This window comes from Procambarus clarkii, chromosome 18 (assembly GCF_040958095.1).
Source record: "Procambarus clarkii isolate CNS0578487 chromosome 18, FALCON_Pclarkii_2.0, whole genome shotgun sequence".
Lineage (NCBI taxonomy): Eukaryota > Metazoa > Arthropoda > Malacostraca > Decapoda > Cambaridae > Procambarus > Procambarus clarkii.
Genome location: NC_091167.1, coordinates 8064590 through 8081615, shown reverse-complemented (window position 1 = coordinate 8081615; position 17026 = coordinate 8064590). Strand labels below are relative to the sequence as shown.

At 44.9% G+C, this 17026-nt stretch overlaps 2 protein-coding genes across 2 annotated transcripts in view; both read left to right on the top strand.

The window, feature by feature from the left end:
* LOC138365945 (putative leucine-rich repeat-containing protein DDB_G0290503) overlaps nucleotides 1-12967 on the top strand; it is a 134443-nt gene extending 121476 nt beyond the window's left edge. The window contains exon 6 of the mRNA XM_069326657.1: nucleotides 12848-12967. Coding sequence (XP_069182758.1) covers nucleotides 12848-12967 — 120 coding nt within the window. The remainder of the gene's footprint in view (nucleotides 1-12847) is intronic.
* A 36-nt stretch (nucleotides 12968-13003) lies between these two features.
* LOC138365944 (uncharacterized) lies at nucleotides 13004-13585 on the top strand. Its single transcript, XM_069326655.1, has one exon. It carries the CDS (start codon nucleotides 13004-13006, stop codon nucleotides 13583-13585), a length of 582 nt encoding a protein of 193 aa, XP_069182756.1.
* Nucleotides 13586-17026: the final 3441 nt, after the last annotated feature.

Genomic DNA, 17026 nt, shown 5'->3' with positions numbered 1-17026 from the left:
TATTATTTTTTTTTTTTTTTTTATTGCAATGCTACAGTTTACAGAAAACACAAACTTATATAGCAATATACCACTCAGTGTTCGAAGACCTCGTCCAGCTCTTCGGGGGTCGGGTGCGTACCCAAGATACAGCACGCATTTCCCCTCTGAACAGAGACACTGAGGCGCTGGAACATGAAACTGGCCGCTCCTGGGTGTCTAGTCTTCCAAATGAGTTCCCCGCCCAGCTCCTTCAGGAACTTATGTGCACATTTACCCCAGGCGCCCAGAGTCTCAGATCCTATTGGCACGAACCTGTAACAACGTTCTACGTCCCTGTACTTGTTAGTTTTCTCGGTCTCCCTGAAGGTGGCCGCCCCGCCTCCATCAGCTGTGCTGTACGGTAGATAGGTATCAGCCAAAGTAGATGCATACGTGTAGTCCCACACGACCTGTTTACCTTCCCTCCACGGCTGCACAACTGAGGTTCCCTTTGTGCTGGGCACCCAGCTGAAGCCAAACTTCTCTTGATGATGTCATTGACTGCTTCATGTCTGGCAATCTTTCCCTGTGTCTTACGACAGATGAGACCATGGCTGCCGTATTGATCTGCCCGTGCATGGCCGCAAATACACCGGTGCTCGGTGGAAATAGGGGTGGCAAGACGCAGGGCAACACCAATACTTAGGGTCCGATGGTCCAGGCGGGTGCCCAAGGCGGAATTAGGGACTGCTAACAGGAAGTCCCCCTGCATGGGGCGCTTGCACAACTAGAAGACGCACTTTGTCCTTCCTGGAAGCTGCCTCCATCAATGATGTGGCGATGTTTTCCACTATGGGGCTATCCCATTTGGACTGTTTGCAGTCATTTGGAAAAGTCGGTCGAGGATGAGAGTTGACAAGAGTGTCCCACTGGCCGGCTCCTTCCACGAATTTGGGATCATGAATCCCAATGGAGTCTCTTAGGTATTCCGGTAGTATTTCCTTAACTAATTCACCTGTTGCACTGGTCGAAGATAAGAATGCCAGCAATGCTAACTGTGTCGCCTTGCGAATACCTATTCCCCCGAGTCTAACTGGGAGCGTTGCTTGGTCCCATTGGTCATCTTGCAGGGAGAGGTGTAACACTTTCACGGTTATTGACCTTAGGAGTGTGTCATATTCTGTTAATTTTGGGCTGTCGAAGGAGGGAGCACACCTTAGGAAATAGGTCAGTCTGGGCAAAGCCAGGCACCTTGTGAGAAGGTACAAAGCATCGTGGGCATCCAAAGCCCCTATTCTTCCCTCCATCCTCCTCAGGTCGTTCAGCTTTTCTTCGAGGACTACCTCAATGGCGCTCGAGCCCAGAGGTGCCCCTAGCAGCACACTGTCGGTGGGAGAGATCACTTGGGCTCCTGGCAATATGATTCACACTGCATCTATGGTGTCGTGACGCTGAACCCCGGTTCATTCCGAACACAGCGATTACACAACACATAACACCTTGCCTCAGCAACCGTTACTACCACCGTGTACTCCTACACACACTAGACCCTTGAGGCGTACCACTAGGTTTGTACTGGAACACAATGATTGAACATATGGAAGGTATTTAAAGGCCGTCGGGTTTTGTCATTTAATTACAAAGAATAGACTCTGACAAATAATAACATATTAACATACTCTATTAAGTCAATACACTTCCAATACCCATAGACCACTTGACCTCCGCGATCACCACCCACACTCGTAACTTCCGCCTAAGTCCCTAATACGGAATGATTACTACAACGCTCCACACCCGGTTAGTCTTTCATTCAATACTCACATACTGCAGACTTAACTTGGTCACTAAGATCACATCAGGTTCTCGCATAGCTGTCTGCTACACTTCGCTGCTGCCGCAAACGGAGATCCAGAGGACTTCTCAGTTCAACTCCCACAATCAGACTGACTCCAGTCAGCCATCTACCTCAACCATTTCACCCCGCCTCTCAGGGAAGGTATATTCCGATTAACCTTATCCCTAGAATCGGTAATCTTGTTCCTAGAAGCCTGACGAAGAATAATTCCTCTTTCCAGGAATTATTAATTTGGCTAAACAGCTTCGGTCTTAATCCATTGACCTTTCTTAGATATGTGATCCATAGTCTGTCTACTTAACATGTACTTCCAATCATCATTCGTTAAGTGTTGTAGTAATGATCCTCTAGCTAATAATTCCTACTAACTTGTGGATTACAACACCACTCCTCTCCTTAAACACGCATATGTCCCCATATGCATCATTGCAATGGTTCCATTAGTGCAAGGACCTGGAGGATGCACCCACCATATGTGTACAACTAAAAAATCATCCAATAAGTTCATCATACACACGATGAAATAAATTAAAATTTTCCTCGACATGACTCACAACACTTCTCCAACATATACATTATATTCACATCATAGCACAGGTAAAATAGTCTGTAATAATTTTTCCCATCTCCAACAATGCACATATACCTAAACTGCTGACATATAATTACATACAAACATAACCATAAAATTACATGGACCAGAATGCTGGCACTTAAACAGAAATGACACTAGACATTCATATATACACAACACACATATATCTAAGGTTCTTCATTTTAGTAACAAGTTAATAATAATTTAACATCTTGCCCTGTACTGTTGACATAAGGGCTTACAATGATCACACAATGTTTCACTGGCCTCCTCCACAATTGGCAGCATCACTTCTCTTGTCTTCGTGTCCCATGGTTGCTAGGTCATAGATCCTCCATGACCCAGACAAAACCCAGGCTGTCCAGCCTGGTGAATGTTGTCAATGTCCCATCGTGATCCTGGCCTCCAGAGCAACGGAGATTCCTACCCCAGGGTCAAGTCCCCTCGGGTCTATGCTGCCGTCTCGTTCCAGGGCACCAACCCCAGAACGCTGTAGATACCGCACAGCTCTCTGGTCATCCTTCCTTGCTGTGCTCACCACAACTGTAGAACATTACTCTAGGCCCATCTGCCCAGAGTGTGTCCACCTGTATTCACACCTTCCCGACCGCTGTACCTGCAAAATATTCCCTTGGAGCCCCCTGGCTCGATCCCATCATTACATGACACCCCCTCGGCTCCTTACTCTCTCCCCGTATATAGCCTCAGCGCAGCTGCAAAGCCATTGCAGCTGGCCCTTATCCCTGCTTTGATGTCAGGGGGCGAATTTCGCCTAGAACGTCACGTTGGCTTCACTTCCTCCCCCCCTTTTTTTCTAGAATAACTGAGTGTAGCCTCATAGCTTCCCTTCTACTCTACCTGAAGCTCTGTGACATGATCCCGGGGACCTTCTCAAGCCTAACACTCAGTAATGGTGCCGATGAGGTAATATACAGTATATAAATGCACATACATTATCACAATAAATACTTCATTAAAATAATTTCACAACTAATGTTACTAAAGCATCATACTGCCACTGGCTCGCCTCTAGCAAGATTCCTGGAATAACTTAATTAATGAGACATTAGTATATCTACTTGGCTCGCCCACTGCAACCACCAACACCTGAAATTTTGAAATTCTACCTTATAATCTTATCCATAAGACTTACCCACTCCGACTTTATTAATGAAAATTTTAATGAAAACAATGAAATTTTATTAGTCTTTTATGAGTCTTGCTAGATATATCAACTTGGCTCGCCAACTGCAGCCAAGTCTTGGCTCGCCTACTGCAGTGGATAATTGTAGCCTACTCCTGCAATTATCCACATTTCATCTTATCCATAAGACTTACCCACTCCGACACACCATCACCTCTGGTCATCCCAACCACTGATGACCTCCATATAACGCCACACATCCTCACAACCACTTCCTGCGTCCTAACGCACCGACCTTGCTACGCCGATACTCACCTTACCGACCACTACCTGGCGCCCCTGCGCCACCATATACTCCACAACACCACACTCCATACCAGGCGTCCAAACGCCACTACACTACACCACCCAATTGCGTCCCCAACGCCATCAACACTCGGCGTCTCCAACGCCATCAACACAACACTCGGCGTCTCCAACGCCATCAACACAACACCCGGCGTCCCCAACGCCATCAACACAACACCCGGCGTCCCCAACGCCATCAACACAACACCCGGCGTCCCCAACGCCATCAACACAACACCCGACGTCCCCAACGCCATCAACACAACACCCGGCGTCCCCAACGCCATGAACACAACACCCGGCGTCCCCAACGCCATGAACACAACACCCGACGTCCCCAACGCCATCAACACAACACCCGGCGTCCCCAACGCCATCAACACAACACCCGGCGTCCCCAACGCCATCAACACAACACACCCTGTTCTCTGGTAATCCGATAATTACCTGACCAACACTCGTCAGGTATAATTTCTTGTGTAGTGGCCACCCGCCACATTCTACCACCTGCGTTAACATACTTCAACGCTAATGTCTACAATACACCCGGTGTTACAACAACCAGTTATGCTAAACATGCTACACCTTGGCGCTACAATGCCATGCACTATACTACATCCATAATATCAACAGTCAAAACATGCACATTTCACTACATTAAATACTATGCATTACGCTGGCGTTTAATAAGCCACTACACGTGCATTACACTACACACCCCGGCGTACAAACGCCAATACACAACCATGCACTACACTTGGCGTCCAAACACCAATACACAACCACGCACTACTCCCGGCGCCACACACCCCCACCAACGGGACACTCTCCCCGTGTCCCAAGGTAACACTCTCCATAATGCTACCTGCACCCACAAAAAAATCTCCAAGGACCTCTCCACGGTACACAGACATCGAACCCCAGACGTCAAATTACGCGTCGCTCGCTATGCCTAGGAGTTCACAATTCACTTCGCGTATTTTCTGTATCTATGTAACGCCTGAAATTGCTCGAATCTTTACGTAATATTTAATTATCTTTAAAATATTAGGTTTACACTTTACGTGAAATTTAATTTACGTCATATTACGTAGTTTTCACGCTTGATTTGTCCTTAGCAACGTTTTATCACTATTTCCGCCTTACCAACGATATAAAACAAGCTCCAAGGTGCGGCTTGCTTGGCCCACCCATCGCTTGGCCCGCACATGGCCGCACATGGCCCACGCTGGCCCACATTCACCCGCGCTAGTTTACCTCGCCACGCTGTATAATCCGCACTACGAACACTGTATAATCCGCACTACGAACACTGTATAATCCGCACTACGAACACTGTATAATCCGCACTACGAACACTGTATAATCCGCACGACGAACAATGCACTTGTTTTGGATCCCGATGCTTCAGTGGTCCAGACTTGCCTCTTAGCCATCTCTCGTTGCGGGAATCTGGAAAGAAAGAAATAAACCCCACATGTGCCCCACAATGGCCTAGTCCCTTTAATTAACTAACTCCTCTGACCTGGTCTCACCTGACCCTTCTTTCCTCCGTCTAGTAACCACCATTCTCACCACAACCCGACGTCTACCATTTCCCGAACATTCCCTCACCAACTAAACCAGAACCACACTTCGTTCATCTCGCACAGTGTTCCAAAACCTGTTTGCGCTGCCACCAAATATGTCATCTACCAATTCCCTAACATTCCCTCACCAACCAAACCAGGAACACTATGAGGGGACAGATGGAAGGTATTTAAAGGCCGTCGGGTTTTGTCATTTAATTACAAAGAATAGACTCTGACAAATAATAACATATTAACATACTCTATTAGGTCAATACACTTCCAATACCCATAGACCACTTGACCTCCGCGATCACCACCCACACTCGTAACTTCCGCCTAAGTCCCTAATACGGAATGATTACTACAACGCTCCACACCCGGTTAGTCTTTCATTCAATACTCACATACTGCAGACTTAACTTGGTCACTAAGATCACATCAGGTTCTCGCATAGCTGTCTGCTACACTTCGCTGCAGCTGCAAACGGAGATCCAGAGGACTTCTCAGTTCAACTCCCACAATCAGACTGACTCCAGTCAGCCATCTACCTCAACCATTTCACCCCGCCTCTCAAGGAAGGTATAATCCGATTAACTATAATTCATGACACTATTGGTGGCGGTGTCACTCTGTTCATGACACTATTGGTTGTGGTGTCACTCAGTTCAATACACTATTGGAGGCGGCGTCACTCTGTTCATTACACTAATGGAGGCAGCATCACTATGTTCATGACACTATTGGTGGCGGCGTTACTCTGTTCATGACACTATTGGTGGCGGTGTCACTCTGTTCATTACATTATTAGTGGCAACGTCACTCTGTTCATGACACTATTGGTGGCGGCGTCACTCTGTTCATGAAAATATTGGTTGCGGCGTCACTCTCTTCATTACACTATTGGTGGCGGTGTCACTCTGTTCATGACACTACTGGAGGCGGCGTCATTTTGTTCATGACACTATTGGTGGCGGTGTCATTCTGTTCATGACACTATTGGTAGCAGAGTCACTCTTTTCATGACACTATTGGTTACGGCGTCACTCTGTTCATGACACTATTGGTGGCAGCGTCACTCTGTTCATTACACTATTAGTGACGGCGTCACTCTGTTCACGACACTATTGGTGGCGGCGTCATTCTGTTCATGACACTTTTGGTCGCGGTGTCACTCTTTTCATGACACTGTTGGTGGCGGCGTCACTCTGTTCATGACACTATTGGTTATGGCGTCACTCTGTTCATTACAGTATTGGTGGCAGCGTCATTTTGTTCATGACACTATTGGTTGCGGCGTCACTCTTTTCAGGACACTATTGGTGGCGGCGTCACTCTATTCATGATACTATTGGTTGTGGCGTCACTCTTTTCAGGACACTATTGGTAAAGCCGTCAGTCTGTTCAAGACACTATTGGTGGCGGCGTCACTCTGTTCATAACATTATATGTGTCGGCGTCACTTTGTTCACGATACTATTGGCGGCGGCGTCACTCTGTTCATGACTCTATTGGTGGTGGTGTCAGTCTGTTCATAACATTATATGTGTCGGCGTCACTTTGTTCACGATACTATTGGCGGCGGCGTCACTCAGTTCATGTCTCTATTGGTGGTGGTGCCAGTCTGTTCATAACATTATAGGTGTCGGCGTCAATCTGTTCATGACACTGTTGATGACGGCGTCACTTTGTTAATGACACTATGTGCGGCGGCGTTACTCTGTTCATGACACTATTGGTGACGGCGTAACTCTGTTCATGACACTATTGGTGGCGGAGTCACTTTGTGACACTACTGATGGAGGCGTCAATCTATTCACGACACTATTGTCGGGTGCGTCACTCTGTTCATGACACTATTGGTTGCTACGTCACTTTGTTCATGAACTTTTGGTGGCGGTGTCACTCTGCTAATGACACTATTGGTGGCATCGTCACTCTGTTCATGACACTGTTGGTGGTGGCGTCACTCTGTTCATTACAATATTGGTGGCGGCGTTAGTCTATTCATGACACATTTGTGGCGGCGTCACTGTGTTCAAGACACTATTGGTAGCAGAGTCACTCTTTTCATGACACTTTAGGTAACGGCGTCACTCTGTTCATTACACTATTGGTAGTAGCTTCACTCTGTTCCATAACACTATTGGTGGCGGTGTCACTCAGTTAATTACACTATTAGTGGCGGTGCTGTTACTGTTCGTTCCCACCACTCGTAATATTGGGTACAGTGTTAAGTATAGTCTAGGGTCACTAGCCGTATCTAAATGATATACCAGGGTGCCCGGTGATACAGTACAAGAAAGAAAAAATATAATACCATGTTATAAACATAGGCACAACTTATATATATATACATATATATTATAATATATTTAACACACAAACTAATGGCATGTAATGTCAATACTATCAAACATGGCAATCACTTTGAATAACACTAGTGAATCAATGGGTAATTAATTAAAAGGTAAAGTTCCTTCAGACAAAAATTATGCTACATTACTACAACAGTACAGAACACTTAACCGAGTATGTTTCCCAGGTGACGTCTCTCAGCGAACTGAGCTCTCTCTCCGACACTACCCATAATTCTCGTAAAAGTCACAAGTCAAAATTCAAAAGTTTCATGAACAGAGTAACGCCGCCACCATTAGTGTCATGAACAGAGTGACCCCGCCACCATTAGTGTCATGAACAAAGTGACGCCGCCACAAATAGTGTTATGGAACAGCGTGACGCCGCCGCAAATAGTGTTATGGAACAGAGTGACGCCGCCACCAATAGTGTTATGGAACAGAGTGACGCCGCCACCAGTAGTGTTATGGAACAGAGTGAAGCTGTTACCAATAGTGTTATGGAGCAGAGTGACGCCGCCAGCAATAGTGTCATGAACAGAATGTCGCCGCCACCAATAGTGTGATGGAACAGAGTGACGCCACCACCAATAGTGTCATGAACAGAGTGACGCCGCCTCCAATACTGTTATGGAACAGATTTACGCCGCCACCAATAGTGTTATGGAACAGAGTGACGCCGCCTCCAATAGTGTTATGGAACAGAGTGACGCTGCCACCAATAGTGTCAGGAACAGAGTAACGCCGCCACCAATAGTGTCATGAACAGATTGACGCCGCCACCAATAGTGTTATGGAACAGAGTGACGCCGCCACCAATAGTGTCAGGAACAGAGTGACGTCACCACCAATAGTGTCATGAACAGAGTGACGCCGCCTCCAATAGTGTTATGGAACAGAGTGACGCCGCCGCCAATAGCGCTATAGAACAGAGTGACGCCGCCACCAATGGTGTTATGGAACAGATTGACGCCGCCACCAATAGTGTTATGGAACAAAGTGACGCCGCCACCAATAATGTTATTGAACAGAGTGACGCCGCCACCAATAGTGTTATGGAACAGAGTGACGCCGCCGCCAATAGTGTTATGGAACAGAGTGACGCCGCCTCCAATAGTGTCATGAATAGAATGTCGCCGCCACCAATAGTGTTATGGAACAGAGTGACGCCGCCGCCAATAGTGTTATGGAACAGATTGACGCCACCACCAATATTGTCATGAACAGATTGACGCCGCCACCAATAGTGTTATGGAACAGAGTGACGCCGCCACCAACAGTGTTATGGAACAGAGTCACGCCGCCACCTATAGTGTCGTGAACAGAGTAACGCCGCCACAAATATTGCATGAACAGAGTGACTCCGCCACCAATATTGCATGAACAGAGTGACGCCGCCACCAATAGTGTTATGGAACAGAGTGATGCCACAACCAATAGCGTCACGAACAGAGTGACGCCGCCACCAATAGTGTTATGGAACAGAGTGACGCCACAACCAATAGTGTCATGAACAGAGTGACGCTGCCACCAATAGTGTTATGGAACAGAGTAACGCCGCCACCAATAGTGTCATGAACAGAGTGACGCCGCAACCAATAGTGTCATGAACAAAGTGACGCCGCCTCCAATAGTGTCATGAACAGAGTGACACCGCCAACAGTAATGTCATGAACAAAGTGACGCCACCACCAATAGTATCATCAATAGAGTGACACCGCCACCAATAGTGTCATGAACAAAGTGACGCCGCCATCAATAGTGTCATGAACAAAGTGACGTCGCCACTAATAGTGTCATTAACAGAGTGACACCGCCATCAATAGTGTCATGAACAAAGTGACGCCGCCACCAATAGTGTCATGAACAGAGTGTCGCCGCCACCAATAGTGTTACGGAACAGAGTGACGCCGCCACCAATACTGTTATGGAACAGAGTGACGCCGCCACCAATAGTGTTATGGAACAGAGTGACGCCGCCACCAGTAGTGTCGGGAATCCGACACACACATACACACACACACATAACATAGTATCACCCTTTTTTCGTTTTCCCTTCAGGAAAGAAAATGGGATATCCCGTGACGTCATAGACAACACGTAGATTTCAATGTTCTAATGATGTTTATAGAAAAGTTTTGTATCTAGATTTAACAAAAAAGTAATGAACAAGACTGAATATAATTATTGTTATGGCCCTCTCGGGTCGCAACTGGGTTCTTACTCTGATGTTGTTAGAGGAAGGGTATCCGGCCCCAAGCCAGTAGTGGCTTTCAAGGGATGAGATCCGTAACGCAAGTAACTTAAAGGGGAAGGGAAATAAAGTCAAGAACTTAATACTATAATTATTACCATCACCAATAAATAATATATAAAAGATTACACGGGGGGAGGGGTATTAACACTGCACAGGGGAATTATTTACACTGTCGTCTTCTCCTGAAGACTCTGGATCCTCTCGGTGCCAAGCTCTCGGTGCTCTCGTGGTCTCTCGACGAATCCTTCGACAAGCTGAGTCTACCCCGGACACAGGCCAGCAAAAAACACAGTTCCACTGGGGCACCGCCGTGGAGGCCGTCAACCACAAGTCCAGCAAACTGCTGGCAGGTTCCGGATCAGCAACGCTGTTCAGGCCACTCCACGAGCGATACTAGGGTAGCGCCCTAGTCAGGAGCCTCGCGTGATACCACAGATCACTCTCTTGTCCACAATACCCCAGTGGTCAATCGTCTCCAGCAGTCGGTCCCGGGTACGACAATCCTTCAACTGCCACTACACTGGCAGGGTAACACCACAGTGTTCCTCCGGGAGGCGACTCACAGCTGCTGCAGCAAAGCACTTGGAATGGGGACGGCTGCCTTGGGTAGACTGACTCAACTTCCCTTACAGCAGTCCCAGGTCGACTCTTTAAGCAGACACATCATCAATAACAGGGACACACTAAAGCACCTCACTTACAGGCTCAGACACAAACGTCCGACATATCCACTCCATAGATGGCGTTGTCGTCTGAGCACCACCTCACCAGAGGTCAGCGGCGGCTGCGTGGTGAGCTGAACAGGACTGGAAACTGGCCCTCGTGGCCAGTACACTTCGTCCTCACCAGGTGTCGTCGTCCATTTGGAGGGGGTTTCGGGAGCTGACCCACAGATGGCGCGGTCGTCACTGCTCCGTGCTCGGACGTCGGGCTCGGGTCCGTAACAATTATTAACACCAAAATGTAGCTAGGTTCCCTTGTTAATGTAAAATTACTTTGAGAAGTGAACCAGGCTGAGGGCGTTGGCCCCAAAGAGAGACCGACGCTCCCACTCCACAACAATAACAAAACAGCCCTACGCTGTGCAAGGCTTTAGAGCTGGTGAAACCAACTAGACACCCCAATTACGCGTCAACAACCAGCAATACAGCCTATTAACATCACAACAACGACCGTATTCGGCTTATCAAGTATTGTATTTGAAATTATAGTGTACACATATTTTGGTTTATAAATAAGTCGGTCACGATGTATGAAGAAAACAAACACAATGTACGTGTACTCCATTACAGCCCTCACATTTCATGTCATACCTGTAATTGATATGTTTAGGGAACTTTGATTAATTCCTTGCATCCCATACAGGTAAATTGTGATAGGAGCACCAAGAATCTGTGCAGACAGTTGGTCCATACACATAATTAACTACTTGTTTGCCAAACCTTGTCCTTCCCACCAGCCGCCATTACGTGGCACAAAGAGGCAGGGCCACCCCCATCTTGATACTTCACCTACACGCCTTAGCAGGCCCCCACAACAGGCTCAGCTAAGCCATTTTAGTATAGTAGTATTAGTAGTCATAATTAGTAATTATTACTAGTAGATTAGACCACCATATGTGGTATGATGTAATGATAAGTGAAACACCACATGTGGTATTATAATATTATAAAGGGTAAACAATTGGTAGTTTAAGAAGGAGCCATCTCAAAGTGGTTTAGGCTACCAATTGTCCCCCCCATAATGTGAGATAATTTCAGGCAGTTTACAAGTACATACAGTTCACTCAATTAATTCTTACTTACTGAGAAAAATAAATAAGACAGAACTTTATCTTATTAAAGTCTATTTAAAAAAGAGAATAGCTGCCTGAAGTTTCTCCACATTAATTTGGTCCTTCGAACCTAGATATAATATACATAACATTAGTGCAATATTACCTTCACAAATTATAGCAGGAAGACACTGCTATATTTTTGCATTTTTCTAGCCTAACTTTTCAATCTCATAGCAAACAGAACTTACAACAAGCACTATTATTGTTCTGGCAGTACCAAAGGGACAATTGTGCTTTTTTCATTTCATTACAAGAGGTTGATAAGAGGCTACTTTACTTATAAGTTACTTATAAATGTTTTTTGTAATTTTAAGCATATAAAACATTACTTTATTACTTTAATATTGCATTATTACTGCCATTACTGTATCAATTACTGCATGCCACATTATTTACAACTAATTCTTGCACAAGGGTAGGACAGTTTAGGCTGGTGTTGTACAGCAACCTAGTCTAATTTATTGTGCTAGCCTGGTGTAAGGGTAAGAATTTTACACTTGTCTAGAGTTGAACACATATTACAACCTAGCAAGTACATATTTTTATGCAGTATTTAAGACAACCCGAATTGTGTTGTCAACATGATATCAATATAACTATAGGCATAATTTAACTATAATCATTTCACCTTTGAGTGTTAACCTGTGTCTCTGTACCAACCAAGAGTGATAAAGAAAGGCTAACTTGCGGATACCAGCATTGATACAGGTCTACCATTCAAATTATAGTGTGTATGATTATACAGTGTATATTTAAATAAATGATTAGTAGCTCTAGTTTGGAAACTAGTGGCTCTACTAATACAAGTGCCAGAAATAGTCCTGACACTTGTCCTACCCGACTAACAAGTACTTCCAAGATGTCTACTGTCAAAAATGTAAAAATAACCCTAACCAGTATGAAGGGACATTTGACACGACAGATTAGCAAATGTGAAGACTTGAGTAATCAAACTCCAGTTAATTATGCAGCACTGGAAAACTATCGTAAGCTTGCACAGAACAAATATCACCATGTGTTGCAACAAATGATGAAATATTAAGAATTACTTAACGTTACCAATATTGATGAAGATACAATGAACAACATACTACAAGAAAACTCTGATTTTGAGGATGCAATGTTTGCAAGGTTGCAACACTTTGATGATATCATAAATGCCCATAAAGCCAATATAAATATTGCAACCACAACTTCCCAGAACCAGACAGCACCAGAAGTCAAATTGCCATCACTCAGTCTCCCAACTTTTTCTGGAACAGAGGACGAGAGTTGGGACGGTTTCTGGAGCAAATTTGTCGATTCTGTGGATTCTAATGCTAATGTACCAAAAACGACAAAGTTTACATACTTAGAGAGTGTCTTAAAGGATGAAGCGTTTCAGGTGGTCTGTAATCTGAATCACACAGATGACGATTATGACAATGCAGTACAACTCCTGAAAGATAATTATGCTAAACCAGAAAGGACCATCAGAATTCTAACACAGAAACTGTTAGACATTAAACCTCCAAATAATACAGCAGTCTCACTCCAAGCCTTCAGATTGGAGCTTGAGTCCATGCTCAAGGCACTTAAAAATAAAGTGAACTTGCATGCATCAGATTGGATAATCCAAGTCCATATGACACGAAAATTACCCAGGGACATACTGGATTAGTTGTTTGTGTTATTTGGTAAGTCCTCCCTAACAGTAACGGAGATTACCAAGGGTTTACAAACCATCATAGAACGAGAAAGAGTTAATCCAGAAGGAAAAGCGACATCTAAACCTTCGTCTACTACTAATAGTAAACAACAGAGTACAAACAGTACTCCAAACAAAGCTAAAACAACTTCCCCCTCCACAAAGTGGAATCAAAGCAGAGTGGGCACATATGCAGTTGGTCCCTCCAAACCTACAGTTAACGCGTCACCCAAAACGGTGACTCCTCAAAATACTGTTAACGTCTGGAGACCATGTGTGTCTTGTGAGCAATCACATTCCATGTACAATTGCAGACGTTACCCCGATCGTGCAACACTCAAAAACGACTCAAGGAGTTACATAGATGTACCAAGTGTATAAGGGAACATCATCCCGACAACTGTACAACTACAATACACACCTGCAATAGGTGCCATAAGGGTCAACACCATACAGCACTTTGTGGGGACACAAGTACAAAGTCTGCCAAACCACAGGAGGAGGAAGGAGCTACCACTTCAGTACAGCTTTGTACTGTGTTACCTGACATAAGTGTCTTCTCAACAAGGTCTAAACATAAATCAGCTCTACCTACTGCACGATTGATCATTAGAAATGGAAAGAACAAGGCCACCGTACGTGGATTATTTGATCAAGGGTCCCAACTGACCTTTATATCAAAGGAGTTGGTAGATAAACTGAAACTTACACCTGTAGAGGAGACACGAATAAACATAGCAGGATTTCTGACTGACTCAGGAGCCCGAGCTTACAGGGTAGTACGACCCAAAGTACAATTAGGAGGTTATGTACGAAAGGTACTAGCACTGGTAGTTGATAGATTCCCAACAGACCTGTATGTAGAAGGTCTAGGAACAACAGCCAAATTCCTGGAAGAAAAGGGAATTCCTTTGGCTGATTAATTACATCGAACAACCTTTCCAATATTGGAATTCTTATGGGATCAGATGTCTACCATAAGTTTATCATAGGAAAGGAAGATTACCACGGTATGAACGTGTTAACATCTGCAGGTGGCTATTTACTAACAGGCCCAGTATTACGGCTGAAACAACCCGCACCTGTAGACCACCAACATGCCAACACAGTAATGGTTGCATGACTAAGAGACCAGTCTCCACTGCAACACAGAGGCATGTCCGAGGATGAGCTTGATCCCCCAGTACATAAATTATGGGACCTGGCAACTCTCGGCATTGTCCCTGAACAACCTAGCCCAGATGATGACTGGACTTACAAACAATACCTGGACTCAGTTATCTACAAAGATAATCAGTACTGGGTCAGGTTACTATGGAAGCTGAATCACCCTCAGCTACCCGTCAACCACTTTATGGCACAAAATCAATTAAGATCACAGGTGTTGCGCTTACAAAGACAACCTGAGTACTTGAAGTTGTACAGCTCGATGACAAATTTATCGAAGTTGTAACAAATGATAACCCAAAGGAAGGACACTACCTGCCACACCATCCTGTACAGAAGAATTCAGCTACTACCCCACTACAGATAGTATTTAATTGCAGGGCTAAGATGGGGCAGAATAGTGTTTCGTTAAATGACTGCCTTCAAACTACCCCCTAGCCTAACACAAAGGCTTTATGACGTGCGGTTAAAGTTTCGTATAGGGACTTATGCATATACGGCCGACATTAGCAAGGCATTCCTTAGGGTAGGTCTTCAAGAAGAAGACCGGAACTACACAAAGTTCCTATGGATTAAGGATCCTAACGATCCGAACAGTGAATTAATCACTTACCGGTTTGCGTCAGTTTTGTTTGGGGCCACGTCCTCTCCATTTCTGCTTCAAGCTACCTTGGATACGCACTTGAAGAAGTCCAATAGCCCGAAAAAGATGGAAATTAGCGAAAACCTGTATGTGGATAATTTTCAAGGAACAACCAACAGTGAGAGTAAACTGTTGGACATATACCATGAGGGCCAACCGAGAATTAATGGGAGTCAATATGCCTCTCCAGTCTTGGGTCTCTAACAATGACAAATTAAAACAACTGATCGCAACTGAATTTCCCGACTACCAAGTACCCGAGATGACAAAGGTACTAGGTGTCCAATGGAACACGACAACCGATCAGCTGACAATCAAGTCAGTGGAGACAGATACCACTAACTTAACAATGAGGAAATTGCTATTACAAGTCAGTAAACCCTTCGACCCATTAGGACTATTAAGTCCAATACTAATTAATGGGAAGAAGTTGATTTAAGATTGTTGGCAACAAAAGATAGGCTGGGATGATTTTCTAACACCTGCCCTACAAGAAAAATGGCAAGGGTTAGTGAAAGATTTAAGTATCCTAAAGTCTGTCAAGTTTCCTAGGAACACAGTAGTAAATGAAAAGGAACCAATTAAGCTGCATGTATTTTGTGATGCCTCAGGAAAGGCTTATGGTACAGTAGCTTACCTGGTCTCAAATGGGCAAGCCAATTTGCTCACATCAAAGGCCAGAGTGGCACCTTTAAAGAAAAGATCACTGCCACAACTGGAATTAACAGCCTTACTGCTAGGCGTAAGATTGGCTCATTATCTGATCAAGGCCTTAAGCCACATCCACTTTAAAGAAACAGTAGTATGGTCAGATAATGAGGCAGTGCTACAGTGGGTTAAAAACAATAACAGTAAGAATCCTTATGTGAGTAACCGCGTTAAGGAAATACGAGAGTTGTCAGCAGGGTATAAACTAAGATATGTACCTACTAAAGAGAATCCAGCTGACTATCTCTCCCGAGGCCTGACTTTACGGCAATTAACAAAGGCAGAGATGTGGTTCAATGGACCTCAGTGCCTAATCAGCGACCAGTGGCCTGAACAAAAGCCACAAGTCATTGTGACCAATCTCACTGTTCCCACTGAGAACCCGGAACTACCTCGGACTTTGGTAATTGATCCTGCTCGGTACTCTGAACTGAACAAACTTATAGGTGTCACCCAAGTAGTGTTTGATTTTCTAAAGAAAATGGGAATCAAGCATAAATTCCCTAGTGCCCTAAGGTACTGGGTCAAAAGAGCTCAGATCGACACATTCGGGACAGAATTTGACAATGTTCCTAAGAAGCTACAACATGATCTGGGTCTCTGGTTAGACACTGACAATTATAACTTGATAAGATGCGGAGGACGCTTACAGCATGCTGACATAGATCTGGAAGCAAAAACTCCAATATTGCTCCCTCGTCACCACATAGTAAGCAAACTAATTGTGTTACATATACACAAATACTGCACTCTGCATGGTGGGGTATTAGATACTCTCACGGACTTAAGACAACAGTACTGGCTACCCCAAGGTAGACAGACAGTAAAATCCATAATCAAATCCTGTGTTGTTTGCCGGAGATACGATGCCAGAGTGTGTCCATATCCTGGCCCTC